Source organism: Paramisgurnus dabryanus, chromosome 13, assembly GCF_030506205.2.
Source record: "Paramisgurnus dabryanus chromosome 13, PD_genome_1.1, whole genome shotgun sequence".
Lineage (NCBI taxonomy): Eukaryota > Metazoa > Chordata > Actinopteri > Cypriniformes > Cobitidae > Paramisgurnus > Paramisgurnus dabryanus.
In genome coordinates, this window is record NC_133349.1 from 15,631,834 (window position 1) to 15,645,367 (window position 13,534).

The window sequence follows — 13,534 nt, forward strand, 5'->3', positions numbered from 1 at the left end:
GAGCTAAAAAAAGATATAAATCGCTTGATTTTTTTAACTATCCAACATTCTTCCAAGTGTTGGAAAGTTTATGGCTAAGCACTCCTAAAAATGTCACTGTAGGTAAACTTTTGTATTGCAAACTCAACTGAAGATGTTTTGCAGCACCACTCAGTCAACCATCTGCTGTTTTACCTAAATCTGCAGATTTGGCCAAGCCTCCCAAATATCTGTCATGTGCACTCACTCCACACTGAGGTGTTATCCCTCCATAAACCGCAGCTGCGTTTCTGCTGAATGGGACATTAAACAGTGATCTGCTGCTTTATAAATGCTGTTTGCACGAACTCGTTTTGAAACAGACAGGTGCATTTGAAAGTTAGACAAGGAGCGCTTAGGGAACAGTCTAAATTAAGGCTTCAATTACGCTACAGGACCCTGGAGAAATGTGTCGTAGACAGAAGGAATTAACGAGGCGAAACGATTAAAACATTGAGGTCTTGTCTCATGACAGTACGTCCTTTTACAAGCACTGCGTTACAAGACGTTAAGTTGTGGATCCAGTGAGGAGGCGCGAATCGAGACGGACGGAGACTTTGAGTGCAATGGCATCTCAGGTTTACAGATACTGTACGGGAAGGAAAGCGGGTGAGTTTCAAAAATCTTTTAATTTTACTGCATTTTACTGTAGAATATAACATAGTATTTTTCCATGTAACGTTAGGCATTATTAAGTTAGGCTACTATTGTTGTGTGGTTCGGTAATTACGACTTTTTACTCGCGCACGTCTAATATTTCGCATATTTTTTACATAAACAACAGCCAAGAAAGTGTCCAATTGTTGTAGATTTGTAACTTTTAAACCTTCTTTTCTAACATCGTTTCCCCCCTCAAAATCACATTTTAAACGCGCCGTTAATATCAGCAAGTGCGCCAATAAAACGAATTGATCGATTTATTTTGACAGTTTGCGTCTACACGAATTTTAGGTCAAATGTAATGATCGATTGAAGATTATAAAGGTGTCGTGTCTTGAAAAAAATTATTTGGCAACATTATAAAACGCATATAACGTAGTTAAGTGATACTGAATCACTAAATTCTGTATAAGAAAGCAAATTATATCTCTAAAATAAATATCCATGTCTTACAGCCTACATAAAGCCACATTGTGTTTTCCTTTTATACTAAGAAACGCTATAACTTTGCATTATTATTAAGGTGTGTACTGAATTTGGTCTTTTAATATTAGGCTACTGTCTCAAAACTAATGCATTTAGCCACGTTAAGCGTTTGCATTGTACCTTAATTTGTTGATTTACTTTGTTTAAGTTCACTGACAGTGTTTTAAGTGGGTGTAATGAATCTGCGCAAGTTCTTTCTAATTAGCGCCTTGCGTCATCGGTGATGCGCAGCAGCAAATTGTCTTCGCGCCGCGTCCGTGCGTGATTGAGCGCTAGTTTTGGTGCAGGTCCAGATGAGCACTTTAATCAGAAGGGTTGTAATGCACAACAAGGCTTGATTTATCAGGTTGATGGGACGGATCGGTAAAAGCACTTACTTGATCACTGGTTTTGTAGGCTATTGCATGGTCACCCCGAATACAATAAGCTATGTAGGCCTAGTGATTTATGACGTATACTAGTACACAGTGTCATTTATTAAATTTTTTTTTTTTTGAGAGGTTTTCAATTACTGAACAAAAATCACTGGTGCACATGCCCATGTTTTGCCTTTATAATTAGACTGTGATTTGACCATAAAGATTATTTGTACACTCATAAGTCTGGATCATATTTTGTGAGTGACATCCTGGTTCTTTTCGTAATCCGGCTGCCCTGAAGCAGACCTATTTATGACTGCTTATACACTAAACTATCCAGGGCACTTTATGACCCCGCTAATGGATGTCCTGTAATACAGCACACACTCTGGTGCAGAGGATAGCTGGGCGATCATCTCACCGGCGACCATTTCCCCAATGATCAGACCCATCTTTTAAATAAGCAAGAGACATACAGTACATCACTGTCTATGTTTCATTTACTGTAAAAGACAGATTTCTGACCCTGGATGGTGGGCAATCTGTCTGAACACGGATGATGGATTATAATCTAGTCATTCATACATGAAGGGGATTCTGTGCATTTTTGTTAATGACATATGTTGAAATCTTATCACAAACTCACTACACTGTTTGTTTTAATTTTATACACATTGTCTTGTGTTATCCTATATTTAACACATCATTTGTTATTTTAACACATTATGTGTCATTTCATGTTAATTTTGGGTTCAAATAAATAAAAGGGATAACACAAGATGTCTTAAAACAACATTTGTTTTAAGGGTGTACAATTGGGAAACAGATCAAATAACGGAGGTCTTATTTACTGTATACCATGTAATCCCAGACACATTGCTGTGTTGATAAAGTTTGGCGGCAGAAAAGGTGTTCCATGAGGGAACACAAACTTTTTAAATGTATACAATTTGATTTGAATATAAACAGCTAAATGCACAGATATAAATTGCCATCATGTTTCTTGTGCTCTTTTTTCCACAAGTATGTAAGATGTAAATTCAAATGCTTCGGTGAGTTTCATCCAGTCTCTCTACGAACCTCCAAAACCACAAATTTACAATGAACCTAGCACACAATGACCCAGTTACATTATTGAATTTACAGTTTAGCCTGCAGTAACCTCGTATCACGTCTGTGTCTTTGAAAAGTAAACTGTTAAAGTCAAAGCATTAAAGCTCAAAAGTTACGTTGTTGAAACACTCACCATGTGAACCATATATGTTCTGCCTTTATATTCTGAGTAGGCTATATATATCTTATGTATATCATTACTTGATAATGTACATCTTTTAAACTACACACCTTTTCCTTGTGCATCAAATTCACTGCAGTATTCACAGAACACAAGATACATGCAAAGATAAAATTGACCAGCACAAAACTGAATTATCATAATCTGTCCTTCAGACTGTTGTGATCTAAACCCTGATCTGACCTCTTTGAGCTGCTCCAAATAATCATTATAAGCAGACAGGAATAAATAGTTATACTGTAGTATGTCCACATAAGCAAAATATATACAAATATAATTCACATGAATCATTCAAAGAGACAATGTACAAAAGAGGCAGGAACAAAAATAAATGTTTTGCTTAAATAGATTAAAGGGGACATTTCACAGGACTTTTTTAAGATGTCAAATAAGTCTTTGGTGTCCCCAGAGTACAAAGGTGAAGTTCTAGTTCAAAATACCATACAGATAATTTATAATAGCATGTTAAAATTACCACTTTGTAGGTGTGAGCAAAAATGTGCCGTTTTTGGGTGTATCCTTTTAAATGCAAATGAGCTGATCTCTGCACTAAATGGCAATGCAGTGGTTGGATAGTGCAGATTAAGGGGCGTATTATCCCCTTCTGACATCACAAGGGGAGACAGATTTCAATGACCTATTTTTTCACATGCTTGTGGAAATGGTTTACCAGTTACTGGGTTGATCTTTTTCACAATCACATTTAGGTTAATAGGAGCACTGGGGACCCAATTATAGCACTTTAAACATGGAAAAAGGCAGATTTTCATGATATGTCCCCTTTAAGTATTTTAAATTCAAAGCACCTACTAACAGTTTTATATTCTGTGGAATAGATTCAAATGTGCCAAATGGAACTGAGTGTACAGCAATTTGCATAATAGCATTGGGCACAACAGTGTGTTTTTAACTTCCATTCATTTCTTGCATGAGGGGTTTAGATTTTTGAAGGAAGGGCTTTTTCTGATGATTCCACTGGGCCTTACTTGCATCCTAAAACTTTACAGAAAGTTTCTTTGTTCCCTAAAAGATACACATAAATATTCAAGAGAAAAAGCTAATTTTACCATATATTTAATAAAGATAATATTCTCTCAGGGCACCCAACTACATAAAGCAAAGTCGCATTCACACAACCCACCACCACAAGAAACAAATTCTGTATTGCATCCTGGAATGAATACTGATGCGTACAATACAAACTGCTCAGATAATCATATTTGTTACAAGCCTGCAACCGCCCCTGTCAGACTGTGTCTCTTTATCTTCCCTTCACAGTCTTTTAGACCAAAGCAGCTAAATCAGTCACACTTCAAGAGAGGTTAAGACTAAAAATGCTGGTATTATATGGTGCACATGCAAGAACACAGCAGAGATGTATTTCAGTTCTTATGGCCTTCAGCAAAAGCAGCTTGGAGAGGGATCTTTGAAGAAACGTCTGTTCTTTTGCTTGGCATAAATTGTTGCAATTCACTGTGGACCTCAAATAAAAAAAATTCATTAAGCTAAGCATCTGTTACTTTTCCATGCAAGTGCTTAAACTAATTTCTTATAAATTTCTCTCTCAACCGCTTTATGTTTATTGTTCCGTTCCCTTGGAAAGCCCGTAGGGAACAAATACCCCATGACCTGCAGATCTGTCATCTTTCCCTTTGCTGAACAACACCTGTTTCGGAAAGTTTTAATACGTATTCGCATGGCTTCATTCAGTGATGGGGTGGAAGCAAAACTGAAGGCGCCAAGAGTCATTAACAACACTTTCCTCACTTTGTTACTATGAAGAAATGATCTGAGGAATTGTAATAGGGGATTAGAGGGGGAATCTGTGTAGTGTCATTCGGTTGGGACAAGAATAGCATAGAAGAGAGAATCCCAAAGACAGGTGATGTCAGCCGGGTACATTCCCTGTCTGCACGAAGAGATCAAAGGTCAAGTTAACTATGTGGGTCAGAGACCTTTGCCGATGTCACACATGAAGGGGGCTAAAACTTTGAATACTGTTAGTGTATGAAAAGCAGTAGGTAAAAATAAATGTAGGTGTGGTTTCATGATTGCCATGTGGGGGATAATGTATAGGCAGTAGGTTGTTATCGCAGAAATAAACCCAGACAAAGGGGCTTATTTCGTGATAACAACCTGTTGCCTGTATTACCCCTTTATAATATGGCATTTACCTCATAAGTAAGGTGAGTAACATTAAAAATTGATTTTGAAATTTTATTTGCTCACTTTTAACAAATGCAGACCTTCTGCGAGGCAAACCCATTTACTTTTGCTTTTAGACATTCAATGTTCAATGTCATAAAACATTATTTGATTTAGTCATTTGTAAACATAATGTCATATAGATTATTAAAATACATATTTATATTTAATTTTAGTGTTATATTAAACTACCTGTCAAAATAATTTGCTTGATTAATGCTGTGCATTATTAGCCTGGTCCAACCAGACTCTCGTACATTCATTTCATTGGTACTGAGAGTCTGGCCACTCTCCATTGCAAAGCGTTTCTTCCGTTAAGAAGCGTCCTCTGTTGAAGTTTAAAACTATTGGATCTGCCCAGAGTCACTCAGGATCTGCCATATGCGATTGCTAACGTGTGGTCGTGACGTATATCATGCGCCGAAACCGGCCAGAAACAACAAGTCCGAATCAGACCAACAAAACTTACCAAACCTGGTTCTTGCTCCGGCTTTAACTTTTGTATATTCGGCAGTTTTGGAACAACGTGCAATTTTCTCACGTCTTTCTCCGCTGCCATTACTGAACCACAACTCAAACTGACGCACAACCTCAACGTCATCGTTCTTAGCCACCCCCCTCTGTTCGCTGATTGGACCTGATGATTTTTGCAGGAGAAAACGAAACTACACAGCAGTCCCAGACATAGTACTGAAGCGAAATGAAAATGAAGCGGAAACACGTAGGAGGGCGGAGCCAGGCTAGTGTGTTATTAGTTTCAGTCGGTTGTTAACTCAGATTATACTACTGGCCTGTTGAATGATGTATTCTGATTGGTTGAGAAATGTTCCATGTGTAAATCAAGAATGCTGCACAAGCCCTGAAAAGTGAAGCCAAAATGTCTCGATTACCCCACAGTGACTGGTCCCAATATAGTTCATAAACCCCGCCTCCCCCATGTTATTCAATGGGACTTGAGACCAACTAAACAATTTAATTACACTTCAATTAGCTTTTTTCCGAAGCTGGTTTCTGTCATATATTGTGGTTTTTATCACGCTTATGTAAATTCAAGTGTTTGTTTTTAATATAATTGTGTTTTTAGTTAGTTATCTAATGCTATAAAAACGGTAGTGTCATGTCATGATTGACAGCTGTGATATGCGCATTCTGCGAGGGCGGGGCCTTGATTTCGCGGCTTTACTTCCTGCTCACTACTGCGCAGGACTGGTCCCGAAAACGCTACTGCTTAGACTCAAGACCCAAGATGTCAGCGCCGTATCGGAAACACTGGCGGCTTCACTTTTCACCAATGGAAGAGATCGAACGGGCTGCATCCATTTTTTTACAGTCTATGGTGTAGATTATTTTTCTGTAAACCGCACGCCTAACTTGTCAAATGCCTTAAAAATAGGCACCAGAGCAATGTTTGTGGTAAACGTGGTATAAGCGGAATAATTATTTCGAGTTTATTTGAAAATAATGCAGACCAGCGGTGTAACCACTTTGCATCGTGCCACATTCCCACCTTGGGTTATTTTTTTTATAATTCAACTTCCCGTCGTCAACTATTCCTTACATAACATATCCTTTCTTATTCTTTGTGACAGGGTCCTGGCAGTACCATGTTTTATGTGGGAAATGCATGGTTTTAGTATTGGTTTATTCTGACCACGCATTTCCTGGGTCTCGTCACTTTTTACCCGCTCCCTTACTTGTTATTGATTTCAGCTGTGTCCCTCATTAGTTGTCCCTATTTATTGTCCTTGTGTTTGATGTTCTGTGCACGTTCGTCTTGTCGTATTGCTGTTTCCTTCGTTTGTGAGTATTAAGAGTATTTAGTCTAGTTTGTTATATCTTGTGAATAGTTTATTGTTGGTTTTATGTTAGTTAGTATCAGTCTAGTGTTGTGTTACCCTGTCTTGTTTTGCCCCCTCGTGGGTTTTTGTTTTTTCCCTGTTTGTTCAATAAATTCCTTATTTTTCATCACGTCTGCATTTGGGTTCGTTCCTTGTTTATTCCTCACAACTTCCTGCTCACTACTGCGCAGGACTGGTCCTGAAAACGCTACTGCGCAGACTCAAGACATCGAACAGGCTCATCCATTTTTTTTTTACAGTCTATGGTGTAGATTATTTTTCTGTAAACCGCACGCCTAACTTGTCAAATGTCTTAAAAATAGGCACCAGAGCAATGTTTGTGGTAACCGTGGTATAAGCGGAATAATTATCTCGAGTTTATTTGAAAATTATGCGTGGTGTAACCACTTTGCATCGTGCCACATTCCCACCTTGGGTTATTTTCTACAAATTCAACGACCCGTCGTCAATTATTCCTTACATAACATATCCTGGAATGTCATGACTGGCCAATCAGAATCAAGCAATTAAGAGCGCCGTGTAATAAATTGGTTTAGAATACACTGGGTACATGGCTTTGGTTTAAATTACCTGGACTCATCTCTCCTCCTTACATTATAAGAAAGCCCAGTTAATGCTCAATTATTAATTTTCACTGATATAAACCCATCTGCTCATCTCTGCCTGGAATGAGGGAAGTCAAGCGTAAATTGGAGTCAATCTTCAGAGGCTTTAAGTGTTGCAGCATGCAATGAAGGGGAACAGCAACAGCATGTCTGTACAGAAGATAAAGGGCTTTACTCTGGCATAGATCCATGTTATTTACTGTAACCTAATACAGTCTGTCTGAACTTAATGGCCTAATGAGTTTTCACTGTTGAAAGTAAGACCCCATAATAGTTTGCACTGAATTTACAGCAGCACGCCTGTGTGTTTGTGTTCAGTGTAAAGAGAGAGAGTGTAGTAACTGATGACATTGCATCAAATCTTGAAGGACGTGGTCTGTGTTTGGAGTGTTTGTTAGATAAGAGCGTTGCCAAAGCTGAATGGTGTTTATGAAATTTTACCATGAGTTATCTTCTTGAATTTTGCAGTTTTAATTATGCATTCTTAACACCATTCCACTATCTATGTCTATATTCATGGCGAGAACTGGTTAACATACACACAAATTAATCTACACAAGTGGATCAATACAAGCATTGGGGAAAATGCAATTTAACATGTACACTTTACCTAACCTCCATGTTTTTGGCCTGTGGGAGAAAAACCCAAGCTGACACAGGGAGAACATGCAAACTCAAATTTGCCAATTTAAAGGACAACCATGACAATAAAAATGCAATACTTTAAAGTGGATTCTCTTTGCATCTACCATAATGTACATAGATAATAAATATCTATCAAGTAAAAGCACTAACCATTTGTCTTCCTTATTTTCTTCACCAATCAATATGAGCTTAGACTGTGAGGATGTCTGTAATGTAAAACAGCAGACAAAGGCGCACTCAGAGAGAGGGAGTGTGTAAGAGAGTATGAGTTTTGTCCAGCGCACCTGCTGGACTTTGTCTTTCACAAGTCAGCACAGCAGGATAAACACCTTTAAATTGTGTAAGCCAGGCTTTCTGCTGTGGAAAACAGCCCACCCAGGATTGACTCTCTCTCCTTTTGCTAGTACAGCATCATGAGTCAGCTTATTTGGGCATTATAAGGCCTTTGTGTAGAGACAGGGCACATCACTGCACCGGAAGACTCAGAGATAGCGGTCAAGCTCATTTTAAGTAGTTTCAGACAGGTTCAGAATAGAAGCTTTTTTTAACATTGGAGATGTGAGGAACCAAGACCAGCACAGGTTTGCTTTATTTTATTACATTTGAAAATACAGTATAAAAAAGTTAACTGTATGGTCGTATTTGATTTAAAAAAAATGTGTCTCTGATGGAAATTAATAGCCAATTATTTTTATAGTGTAAAACATGGTGCCTTGTTGTGTTTTTAGTGTTAAGATAATGAAAAACTATTGCAGTATCTTTGCTTCTAGAGTTAAGGTCAAACTGAAGCCATCTTATGCTCTGTTGCACTGCTCAACGGAGACCATACACCCGTTTTATGTATTTTTTCTTTTGGCTGCCTTCCCAAATGTGTGTGAATATTGAAAATTATACAGTATATTTGGGAGTAGCCCAGCAAAGTTTCGCTCTATTTGACATAATGTAATTTAACAGCTCTTGTCTATTAAACTGATAGCTGTCTAAATTATTCCCCTGCAGTCTGTGACACGCGGGGTTAAGCGTGGTTGTAGTGAAAGTTGAAGACTATTAGGCTGCTCATCATCTTTATTTACCCAAATGAGTGTATATTCAGTCGACTGCATGGGTTCGACTTTTGCAATTTTACACTCCAACAGTTCTTGAATTATTTGCTATTGAAAATTATTGTACCTTCTCTCCTTTATTAGAAATAGATGAAAAGGCTGTTATGTAACTGTATCTGGATTTATTCTCTATAAAAACAGAACATTAATGAGATTATTATATAGCACAAATCATGATAATAATTTTTTACAATTTCTTACCTTTTTTATTTAGGCTTTTGGAAGTGTGATGCCTAAATGCGCCACGCATCCTGAGCATGAAAATTGAGCCCAACATCCCAACGTGAAAATATTTGGTTATGAGAACTGGCACTACCAAAGACCCTTGGTAAGCTTACAGCATGGCTTATATACATAACTATGCAAATTTAGTAATAGACCATCACATACATATGATACTGTATATGTACACACACACACACACACACACACACACACACACACACACACACACACACACACTCAGTGCCAGAATAAAAAAAAATTTGACAGCTTTGCATGGCGCATGAATGCTTTGGAGGACACAAGGCCTAAGGGATTTTGAAAAATCAACAGTTTGATTTCTTTTGAATATAATAATTTAACTTTCATTAATTTACATTCTTATTTCTGATTAGGCATGGGCCGGTTACCGGTTTCAAGATATACCGAGGTTTTAAACAGTCAAGGTTTTAAAACCACTAAAATGTTCTGTGATATCGTCTCCAAGGTATGAGCTGTGTTTATACAAAATTTATTAAATCATTTGATGTTTACATTTAATAAACATTACAAAAATATTATATATTTTTTGAAAGCATATTATAATTTAAAAGCTTTATTTTTACCTGGCATTTGAAAATGATACATTTAGTGTTGCAATGGCAACACCGTAAAACCGTGGTATTTTTGCTAAAGGCGCCATAATCTTATACCGGCCCATGCCTATTTCTGATACAATATTAATAAAACTGTGATCAATAAAATATTTCATATTTCCATTTTTCCAGGAAGGAGGTAAGATGTTCCTGTGTGGCCATTGGGGTGCATGGACAATCCTGCTTTTATGGTGCTTAAGTCTTTCATCTGCTGACCTCACCTGCCCACAGAAATGCAGCTGTTACCCTGACACATCAGAGGTCAATTGCTCCTCAAAACACCTGACAGGTGTGCCTGAGGGCCTGCCTAATAATGCCAAACGTCTAGACCTTTCTGGAAATCAAATGAAGACAATAGGCAGACGGCAGTTCTCTGGCTTGTCAAACCTGGTGGACCTGGACCTGAGTGAGAACATGATCTCAATGATCGAGGTAGACGCATTTCAGGGACTAAAGAACCTACAATACTTGAGGATTAAAAACAACCGTCTCAAGATCATACCTGTTGGGGTCTTCTCTGGCCTAGCCAACCTTCGCCGTCTGGATCTCAGCGAAAATGAAATTCTAGTTTTTTTGGATTACACATTCAAGGACACGATTAACTTACAACAGCTTGATGCTGGAGAGAACGACCTGGTGTTCATCTCGCAACGGGCGTTTGTCGGGCTGCAGGCGCTAAAGGAGTTCAACGTGGACCGTAGCAATCTAACCTCTATCCCCACGGAGGCCCTGTCGCAGCTGCAGAGCCTGACCAAGCTGCGTCTGCGCAAACTGACCATCAGCGTGCTCCCCAATAATGCCTTTCGTGGGCTCAACAAGTTACGCACTCTGCAGATCCTCCAATGGCCTTCTCTCGAGACGCTAAATAGTAACAGCCTGGTGGGTCTTAACCTTACCACTTTAGTTTTAACCAACTGTAATATTAGCGATGTTCCCTATACTTCACTACGTCATTTGGTCTATTTGCAATACCTGGACCTGTCCTACAACCCCATCACTTCCATCCAGGGCAACCTGCTGGGGGAGCTTCTCCGACTGCAAGAGTTGCACCTGGTGGGTGGGAACCTGCTAAGTATCGAACCGGGAGCCTTCAAGGGTCTGGTCCACTTTCGCCTCCTCAATGTGTCGACTAACCGTCTGTCTACACTGGAGGAAAGTGTCTTCCACTCGGTTGGCAACTTGCAAACACTGCGGCTTGACAAAAATCCCTTGGCGTGTGACTGCAGACTGCTTTGGGTGGTGCGCCGTCGCCGGCGGCTAGATTTTGATGGCCGCCAACCTACCTGTTCCTCCCCGAATCAGGTGCGCAGGAAGGCATTTCGAGACTTTTCAGAAGCAGAGCTCCCGGTTATATTTGTGTGCAGACAGGCACAGATTCTGAACCGACAGCTGCAAGACACAAACGTTGTGGAGGGCACGAGCGTACGATTTGACTGCAAAGCAGATGGCTATCCATCACCTTCCATTACGTGGCTGTCAGCACAACAGACTGCGCTTAGCTCTGTCGGGAGAGTACGAGTGCTCAATAATGGGAGTCTGGAGGTGCGTTACACCCAAGTGCAAGACAGTGGAACTTATCTGTGTACTGCAGCTAATGCAGCCGGTAATGATAGCATCGCAGTGAGCCTTCAAGTTGAAGGTCTCCCGCAGAACCACACGGCATCGTATTTCTCAGATGAGGGATGGATGGAAACTTCATTGCCGACCTCAACCAACTCCTCCGCACAAGTGTCGAGCCCTTATCCCTTTGACGCTAAAACCCTTATCATCGCGACCACCATGGGATTTCTTTCCTTTCTCAGCTCTGTGGCAATCTGTTTCGTGTTTATGTTCTTCTGGAGTCAGAGCAGGGGTCAGATCAAACACACTGCTACTATAGACTTTGTGCCACGATCGTCCGTGGGTGGAGGTGGGATTGGTGGGGACACGGGAAGATTCACAATGAAGCTTATTTGAGCTACAAACAATTAAAGAATCAATACTGAAGGCTCGAACACTGCAAGTTACTCAAAGCGGAGAAACTGCTCCTTTACTATATTATTCGCAGCTTACGAGCAAAGTGCAATGCCTTATAATGTATTCTACAAGCCTGATCGACTTTTACAAGTAATTTTCTTTACAATAATCCCATTTAACCTAGTTAAATAGCCACTAGAACAAAACAAGTATGTATTCAGTAATGTCACAGCCCACAGTCTGATACACAACAGAAGGGCTACAATAAAAATATTAACAAATAAACTAATTTTTATTGCTTTTAAGTATGCAAGCTTGGTTACACTGATCCATATGAATATTTTACATCTTACTAGTCACTTTCAAGACAGCATTAATTCTTGAATTTTTCTGAATTGTCCAATGGTAATTTACTGTAATTTCTTTGCAAAAGCAATATAAATGAAAAAAGCTAGTTATTTGAATAACAGTTGACCATTAATTAATGCTGTTGTTATGTGCCCTTAGCTTTTGCCCTTGCTTAGTCTGTAGACTCACGGCTCTTAGCATAATGAATAAATCACTTTCTGTATAAGTTTTGGCAGTTTATCTTCAGAGATGCTGTATTTCATTTCTCTGCTAAATTAACCATTACAGGCCACACGATGATGCAGCTGATTTTAGTGTCATCGCAGCTATAGCTGTTGTGATCATTTGTGCTGCACAAATGATGATCAAGAAATAGATAAAAAATAACACAGAATATGTAAACAGGTTCCAACTGCCTATAAATGATCACAGTAACATGTGCAACATTACAATTGTAAATAATGTAAGTTAAATGTATTATACCAGCTACTGTATTTTGCGTGTGTTATTGTATATTACTGCCAAGTTTGTTTTTCTTATAGTCTAAAGATAAGATTGCAGAGTTTTTGCAGATTCATAAAAAAATGCATTTTTGTCTTTTATTTATAACAACACCGTTACATGCCAGTGACTCACACTCGACTCTTATAGCTATGCCAAACGTCACAACCGCACACAACACATGGATGTTTACTTGCTTTGCAATTTTATGTAATGTACAGTATGTACGTCATATTTCCATGTTCTTATGTTTTTGCTAACACATTTGTACATTTTAATATTTTGCATTGGACCATTAAAGACTATGCAACTCTGCCTCTAAGTATTTCATTTTAAACCTTATTAAAAATTCAAGCTAATAAGTCTAAGTAATTTGGTCTTGCTAATTTGCATCTTCCTTCTTTCTTTTAATTAAAATGGGCAAATGTATTATTCATTATTATGATATTATTTATAGGATTTATTGTTACTCTATTGTCTGCAATACACCATAGTCAACATTTAAGCTCCATCTGTTTTATCAATGCATATAACCTTGAGTGGCTGCAGTTTCTCTTCACCTCATATGATTGTGAAGAGTGAATGACATAATGTAAAAAACAATCAGAAATACCAAAATCTGCACCAGTCACCATCTG

The 13,534-nt window shown here is 38.7% G+C and overlaps 1 protein-coding gene across 2 annotated transcripts; it reads left to right on the top strand.

The window, feature by feature from the left end:
• The first annotated feature begins 218 nt into the window (after positions 1 to 218).
• lingo4b (leucine rich repeat and Ig domain containing 4b) lies at positions 219 to 13,258 on the top strand. Of its 2 annotated transcripts, XM_065245431.2 has the most exons (4): positions 219 to 627; positions 9,449 to 9,562; positions 9,852 to 9,943; positions 10,224 to 13,258. In XM_065245431.2, exons 3-4 carry the CDS (start codon positions 9,854 to 9,856, stop codon positions 12,045 to 12,047), a joined length of 1,914 nt encoding a protein of 637 aa, XP_065101503.2. In that variant the 5' UTR covers positions 219 to 627; positions 9,449 to 9,562; positions 9,852 to 9,853; the 3' UTR covers positions 12,048 to 13,258. The 2 variants fall into 2 exon arrangements, with proteins under 2 accessions (XP_065101503.2, XP_065101505.2); XM_065245433.2 differs by lacking the exon at positions 9,852 to 9,943 and having other exon boundaries at positions 221 to 627.
• The last annotated feature ends 276 nt before the right edge of the window (positions 13,259 to 13,534 follow it).

What these genes read in the sequence shown, in the direction of transcription:
- lingo4b (XM_065245431.2), top strand. Translation starts at nt 9,854, where the DNA reads ATGGGCCGGTTACCGGTTTCAAGATATACCGAGGTTTTAAACAGTCAA. An exon ending in TCTGTGATATCGTCTCCAAG is followed by an intron (nt 9,944 to 10,223) that starts GTATGAGCTGTG and finishes CCATTTTTCCAG; the next exon opens with GAAGGAGGTAAGATGTTCCT.